At 45.7% G+C, this 8,007-nt stretch overlaps 1 protein-coding gene across 1 annotated transcript in view; it reads left to right on the top strand.

Moving 5' to 3' along the window:
* Positions 1-204: 204 nt before the first annotated feature.
* Positions 205-8,007, top strand: part of dpep1 (dipeptidase 1) — a 61,208-nt gene continuing 53,405 nt past the window's right edge. The window contains exon 1 of the mRNA XM_078542980.1: positions 205-327. Within this exon, the coding sequence (XP_078399106.1) occupies positions 224-327 (104 nt within the window). The 5' untranslated portion in view covers positions 205-223. The remainder of the gene's footprint in view (positions 328-8,007) is intronic.

Here is an 8,007-nt window from a genome sequence, read left to right as displayed (position 1 = left end):
AATAAGAACCTGACCTGGAATGTTCCTAGTTTTCTCACTTCCAAATGGCGCCACTCACTCTGATTAACTATTTACAGAATTTCCAGTGACTGCGCTAAAAGATAATGAATTTATAAGCTGAGAGGTTAAAGTTTCGACTTATCTCTCTGATATAAAATGAGAGCAAGAAAACAGGAAGTTCAATTAAGTGATACCTGAGCCACAAATATCAGCAAAAGAGAAGATGCAGATTTTTCTTTTCCTTTTGTGTGTTTATACATCCTGTTCTGCAGATCAATATCGACAGCGGGCAGAGAAACTAATGAAAGAAACTCCTCTTATAGATGGGTGAGTGAAACCAATTTTTTATGTAAAAGTGTCAACTGTAAACTTCCTCAAAAATCATCAAGCTGGACTTACAGTGAAAAAGACCCTGACATTCACTTAGTTGTCTACAGCTTTTGAGAAAATTTTTGGTCATTTTACCCAAGTTTGTCTTTTTTTCTTGATATATGTTCTTGAAAATTGATGGAGAAAAGTTCCAATACCAGTGGTTATACCATAGAATTTCCACACCTATCAACAGTCAGTGCTTTGTAAGGAGAGATTCTGATTTCCACCCTCTGCCTGCTCTCCTATGTACTTTGAGAAGTTATAATGTATAAAGTGGAAATGCACACCTCACTGGCTGATTTTTCAGTGACAAGCTTAATGTAAACTATATGTTTGTCTATGGAAGTTAATTAGTTCATTAGAGGCTGAATAATACGCTGGGGTGCCAAGGGCGGGTTCTGCACCCAGAAGTCGGCAGCCTTTCAATGTCCGGGCCCACCTTCAGAATATGCCCGATAATTGGTGCTTGGTAATTCCCAGAGCGGGTTTGAGGCCGTCATCTCATCCAATCAGTGTTGGAGGGCGGGATGTCCAGCCTCCATGATCATTGGCTGTGCCCCGGAACGAGGTCACGGTGAGCAGTTTAAAGAGACCCCTGGCATGAGACAGTGCCAGGGGACCCAGCAAATGCAGGATTGCTTCAAACTCCACAGGATGATTTGTCATTGAGCAGTTTGCAGGCTTCTAAGGTGAGTGCATTTTATTTTGAGTTCTTCTGTCTCCAAACCTTGGCAGCAATCAGAGGTGGCATTCTTTTTAACCCAAACTAGTTAATCACTTATTTAGGTGGAGGAGTTGTCTAGTTGTTGCATATTTCCCTCCAGAGATGTCTGCGCCATTGGATTGAGGGGAGAAGTAGGGAAGAAGGGCCAAACCAGCCCCTAGATTCAACAAGGACTCCCTCAGAGCTCTCCTACGTGTAGTTTCCAATCGACGTGAGCAGCTGATGCCTGCCCTTGGTAACAGGAGGAAGCCAAACCAGACACGTGCAGCCTGGGAGGAGGTGATCAAGTAGATCAGCTGGTCAGAAGAAAATGGTCCCATGCCAGAAAAGGCTCAATGACCTAATGAGGGCGGCCAGGGTGAGTAAGGCCTCAGTATGTGCAGTCTTGAGTCAGTGTGTTACAGGGCACACCCATGAATGCAGAAGGAAAGTCATTTTGGCTGGACCTCAAAGGTAGCATGATTGAACAAGGACACAGCTGTCTTCAACGATGTCATTGTCCAGTTGTAGGGTGGATGGTTGGCAGAATGAGCATATGATGGATGAGCACAGCATCCAGGCTGGCGCACACTTAGCTAATGATGGGTAGGCAGCATACCATAAAACAGTCTGAAACTGTTAATTGGTACGCTGTTACACATCTTTCCAGGAGAAGCAAGACCACGATGCCCATCTCTCTCAGATACTTCATAGCCCTGGGAGATGGCCAGGAACAAAATATAGCACTCCATAAGACCATAAGACATAGGAACAGAAATTAGGCCATTCGGCCCATCGAGTCTGCTCCGCCATTCAATCATGGCTGATAAGTTTCTCAACCCCATTCTCCCGCCTTCTCCCCACAACCTTTGATCCCCTTACCAATCAAGAACCTATCTATCTCGGTCTTAGATACACTCAATGACCTGGCCTCCACAGCCTTCTGTGGCATTGAATTCCATAGATTCACCACTCTCTGGCTAAAGAAGTTTCTCCTGATCTCTGTTCTAAAAGGTCTTCCCTTTACTCTGAGGCTGTGCCCTCGGGTCCTAGTCTCTCCTACTAATGGAAACATCTTCCCCATGTCCACTCTATCCAGGCCTTTCAGTATTCTGTAAGTTTCAATCAGATCCCCCCTCATTCTTCTAAACTCCATTGAGTATAGATCCAGAGTCCTCAAACATTCCTCATATGTTAAGCCTTTCATTCCTGGGATCATTCTCGTGAACCTCCTCTGGAACCTCTCCAGGGCCAGAACATCCTTCCTGAGATACGGGGCCCAAAATTGCTCGCAATATTCTAAATGTGGTCTGACCAGAGCTTAGAAAGCCTCAGCAGCACATCCCTGCTTTTATATTCTAGTCCTCTCGAAATAAATGCCAACATTGCATTTGCCTTCCTAACTACCGACTCAACCTGCAAGTTAACCTTAAGAGAATCCTGGACTAGGACTCCCAAGTCCCTTTGCACTCAGCAGAGAACTCAGCAACCGAGAAAAGGCCTCTAACTCATATGATTTTAAAATGCTCATTCAAATAAGCACTCCCAGCAGCAACAGATTTACTAACTGCTAAGCTGAGACTCAGGGCTCCCTAACAAGCTGCCCCTTAAAAAAACACAAACCACATGTGGCACGAATTGGACTCTAAGGGCGTATTATAGCATTCACACTGTATTATGGCAGTCAATAGGGTCATTAATGACTTGAACACACTGTTAATTGACATTTACATAACGCGGGCAGGGTTCCGACTTTTAAGCCTGCCAGGCGTATTATACAAAACTGGCATTATGAGGTTGGCAACGCCACCTGACGTCATCACACCTGATAATACACCTCCAGATCTGGGGAAATCGAGGCCGTGTTTTTCTGCCTTAGGAATATTTTTGGCCTAGGCAGAGAGTTTGGGGGCCATTTTCCAATCACTTCTAGATTTTGTGAGGTGTAAGAATGGCATGGTAGCTGGATAAAAATGGGTAGTCATGCTAATTTATTACTGCCTTGCTGTCCACCTTGATCTTTGAGATAACCTCAATCAGGTTGGCCAGAGCTCTTCTCAGAAACAAACAGGAGGCTCATCCATATATATTTTTTTATTCACTTACAGAATGTGAGTGTTGCTGGCTAGGCCAGCATTTATTGTCCATCCCTAATTGCCCTTGAGAAGGTGGTGGTGAGCCACCTTCTTGAACTGCCACAGTCCCTGTGGTGTAGGAACACCTACAGTGCTGTTAGGGAGGGAGTCTCAGGATTTTGACCCAGCAACAGTGAAGGAACAGGGATATTTTTCCAAGTCAAGATGGTGAGTGGCTTGGAGGGGAACTTCCAGGCGGTGGTGTTCCCATCTATCTGCTGCCCTTGTCTTTCTAGATGGTGGTGGCCGTGGGTTTGGAAGGTGCTGCCTAAGAAGCCTTGGTGAATTTCTGCAATGCATCTTGTAGATGGTACACACTGCTGCTACTGTTCGTCAGTGGTGGAGGGAGTGAATGTTTGTGGAAGGGGTGTCAATCAAGCGGGCTGCTTTGTCCTGGATGGTGTCAAGCTTCTTGAGTGTTATTGGAGCTGCACTCATCCAGGCAAGTGGAGAGTATCCCAACACACTCTTGACTTGTGCCTTGTGGATGGTAGACAGGCTTTGGGGAGTCAGGAGGTGAGTTACTCACCACAGGATTCCTAGCCTCTGACCTGCTCTTGTAGCCACAGTATTTATATGGCTGGTCCAGTTCAGTTTCTGGTCAATGGTAACCCCCAGGGTGCTGATAGTGGAGGATTCAGTGATGGTGATGCCATTGAATGCCAAGGGGCGATGGTTAGATTCTCTCTTGCTGGAGATAGTCATTGCCTGGCACTCATGTAGTGCGGATGTTAGTTGCCACTTGTCAGCCCATGCCTGGATATTGTCCAGGTCTTGCTGCATTTGGACATGGACTGCTTCAGTATCTGAGGAGTCATGAATGACGCTGAACATTGTGCACTCATTAGTGAACATTCTACTTCTGACTTTATGATGGAAGGAAGGTCATTGATGAAGCAGCTGAAGATGGTTGGGCCTAGGACACTACCCTGAGGAACTCCTGCAATGATATCCTGGAACTGTGATGACTGACCTCCAACAACCACAGGCATCTTCCTTTGTACTAGGTATGACTTCAACCAGCGGAGAGTTTTCCCTCTGATTCCCATTGACCCCAGTTTTACTAGGGCTCCTTGATGCCACACTTGACCAAATGCTGCCTTGATGTCAAGGGCAGTCACTCTCATCTCACCTCTGGTTGAATGATGCACTTAAGACCACATTGCTATTTTTGTCTTTGTCTCTCTGACTACCACCAATTCCAGTTGTCACTTACTAACCATGGACAATGCAAGTCGGGTGATGGTTGTTTCCAGCAATAATTAGAAAGATCTTCAGCTGCAGTCAGAGCTACCTGGATTCTGCTTTGGGAGACATTTTTATGGAAGTTGTTTGTGGCATTTGCATGTTATAGACATTCATATACATTACATTTGTGTTGTAAGGTCTGTACGTGTATTGTTTTCTGCTCCAAAATGCTGCTTCTTTTTATTGATGAGGCTGATACCCTTCCCTTTAATGCTGCTGCTCGAGGCCCATTAAAAGCAAAGCTGCCCTGCCTGCTTTTCCACCTCCAGATCGCTAAGCTGCCGATTGGGGAATGCATTTCATGATAGCATCTTGCTGATCACATTATAATGAGGATCCAGGAACATACTTGATTGGATCCAATGCTGATTTCCACAGGCAGTCATCGTGTACACCCCACCTGATTAACACTCGACATGAAAATCACCTTCCCCCCCTCCAACAAATCATAGATAGAGTCAAATTAGTCTCTTTGGAAGCTTTGTCTCTAAGTTAAATGTAGCTACAGCTGCAGTCAGCTAAGGTGATAAAGTACTGTTGTCAGTGTAGCATGTTCCTTATAGTTTTCCTCATTACTTTGGCCAATAATCATCAAAATGCATATTTTTAAGAAAATTGAAATAGAAAATTCCTCTGACAACAATTGTTTAAAAGGTAAACTCTCTTCATGAGAGTTTGACAGACTGCATCATTTGGGAAGGAGAAAGCTAGAAAATATGTCAATTTATCAAAGTAGCATAAGGCACAAGTGACACAATGATACAATTTGATGCAATTTATACGTTTTGCCATTTCCTCATGAAAACTGTGGCTCTTTCATCCCTTGGTCTTCTATCCTTATTTTGTAAATGGGCTATGTGAGACTGGACACAAAAGTAATAGTCCCTCCATAATGTTGACAGTGGATTCAGGATAGTTACAGGCTGCATTCCACTTTACTGATGCCTCCCGTGATGTATTGCTAAGGGCTGTGAGGAGCCAGAGAGGGATACCCTTCCCCAATAACAGGATGAAGAAACCTGTTGCAGCCACAAATACTCTGGTATCCAGGAGGTAAGCAGCAGAAACATTGAGCCATGTTCCTGGATCAACGCAGCAAGTACTTCAATGACCTGGTAAAGTCACAAAAAGTGGTACAGCTGCACAATCACTTACAACCTGCTGTCTGTATCAAGCAACACACTGCCCCCCACCTCACTCTCTCTTGTCAAGCCTAATGCATCATATCACTCTTTGCACACATTTAATTTGCAAATGTACTCATTCTTTTCTTTCTATATACTTCTTCATATCCCCACCAATTCATCTACCACTATCACGCATCTGTATCCTTCTGAAATTTGATACCTCTCCCTAACAGTTACCCTCACCAAATGCACTCCATCCATCAGGCCAGCACATACCATCACAGTCGCTCATAAGTCTGCTCATTCCCCACTGCAAACGAAGAGAGTACAGAACACAAGGGAGGGGGGCCTCCACAGATGTCACAACAGAGGAAGCGCTGGAGAATCAATGGCACCTCAGTGTCCCTAGTCATTAGAGATGGTGAGCTCCCAGCTTCCTGCTGACAGAATGACGCATAAAGCACATACATGCTATGTAACACTTCGTCATGTTGACTTGATTTAGGCAGTGAATGAAATATGATCATCTTCATAATGATAAGTTGCAAGTCTTCACAATACTAATTCATATAATTTATCTCTTTTTTGTCCATGCAGCAGCCTTCCAGGAATCTCATTTATGATGAATCCTCAGAGGAGCTGATTCCTCCTGAAAGTGCACTATCATGGACCTCATATTTACCATGCACCAGCTCAGATGCTCACATTTCAGTGGGACCTGTTAGACAGATAGTTGGCTTTTCACCTGGTCACTTTTCCAACCTTTTCCAAGCTGGACACAGATGCTGTACCCCAAAAGCCATGATGAAAAATAATTGACGAGCAGCAGAAAATGTACAATGTAGTGGCAGAACCTCCCAAGCACACTATCACAATCACAGAAAGAATAGAACAGTAAACCTCAAACATGGGCGTGTTGATGTTGCAGAGCATTACAATGATGTCTTCTTGCACGGATAGAGTGGCCAGTTCCGTGTAACATCAAATGCGGCAATCACATAAGTCCATGTCAGCTTTAATCATGACCGTGCATGTCTGTTGCCTTAAATAGAATGATAGATACCTTACCAGTGCCACACTGATTGGCACCAAGCTACTGTCCAGCAGAGTGGTTGCAGTGAAGGTATGACTAGGTCTTGAGAAGGTTGGTGAAAGAGAACATGGAAATGAGACCTCCATTCAAAATGATTCCATTTTTCATCCGTTGACATTCCCCTCCATCAGATGTCCAGATGATTGAGTTTGTCCTTGCACAAGTACGGGTGGAACAGTATTTGGCAAGGCCCCGATAGGCTACTAAGTCCCAAGGACATCAGTCAAGAACATCTCAACAGCCAAAGCAGAATCTGAGCAACCTGCCTCCACCTCTGTTGAAGGTACCACATTAGAGCGATAGAAAAAGGAAGAGAATAAGCTTTGTAGTTCACCAAGGGTATGCACATAGGTGTGTCTCTTTCATCCCGTAGGAGGAGTACGTCAGGAGCATGGAGCCCGGTGACCTAGTGTAAGCCTCGTGCCTTACAGAGAGCTGAAACGAAGGAGAAGAGAGCAACCGAGGTGCCTAGCTGGAGAGAGGGAGAAGCAGCACCCTCTGGAAGAAGGGACGGCTGGGGCTCCCACACAGGTTATTGAAGAGCCACAGCAAGGCATTACTGGTCGGAGCCTAGCTAGAACCAGGGTCTATAGATGCCGCCATTCATTCCTGCAGATGACCGAGAACCAGCGTTACCAAAGGCTGCACATGTCCAAGGAACTGGTCGGTCACATCTGCTACCTGATGCAGGATTTGGCGACATGGGGACATGGAGGGCATCCACTGCCAGCGGCTGTGAAAGTGACTGTGGCACTCAATTTTTATGCCAGTGGCTCCTTTTAGGGCTCCACTGGTGACCTTTGTGGGATATCACAAGCCTCCACCCACAAAAGCATCCATGAGGCCAGAGACGCCTTCTTCACGAAGGCACACAACTCTGTGCATTTCATCCGAGACCAGAAAAGCCAGGATGTTAGAACGCCGGGATTTGCCCAGATCTTGGGTTTCCCACAGGCGCAGGGTGCCATTGACTGCACTCACGTGGCGCTTAGAACTCTGTCGCAACAAGTGGTCAACTATGTCAACCACAAGGGCGTCCATTCACTGAAAGTGCAGCTGGTGTGCAACCACCACGAACGCATCCTGCAGGCCTGCGCATGGTTTCCAGGGAGTGTCCACAACTCCTACATTCTCAGTAGGTATCAGATCCCTGATGTCTTGCAGAGGCTGCAAGGTTGGCTCCCCAGGGACAAGGGCTACCCGCAGAGGACGTGGCTGATGGCACCCGTGCGGCAGCCTCAAATTGCAGCAGAGAAAGGTACAATGAGGCTCATGCTGTAACTTGCACCTTGGTGGAGCAAAGTATTAGAATGCTGAAAATGAGATTCC

Source organism: Cetorhinus maximus, chromosome 6 (assembly GCF_964194155.1).
Source record: "Cetorhinus maximus chromosome 6, sCetMax3.hap1.1, whole genome shotgun sequence".
In the NCBI taxonomy this organism is placed as follows: domain Eukaryota; kingdom Metazoa; phylum Chordata; class Chondrichthyes; order Lamniformes; family Cetorhinidae; genus Cetorhinus; species Cetorhinus maximus.
The sequence above is the reverse complement of the archived record's forward strand: the minus strand, read 5'-3'. Positions and strand labels throughout refer to the sequence as shown.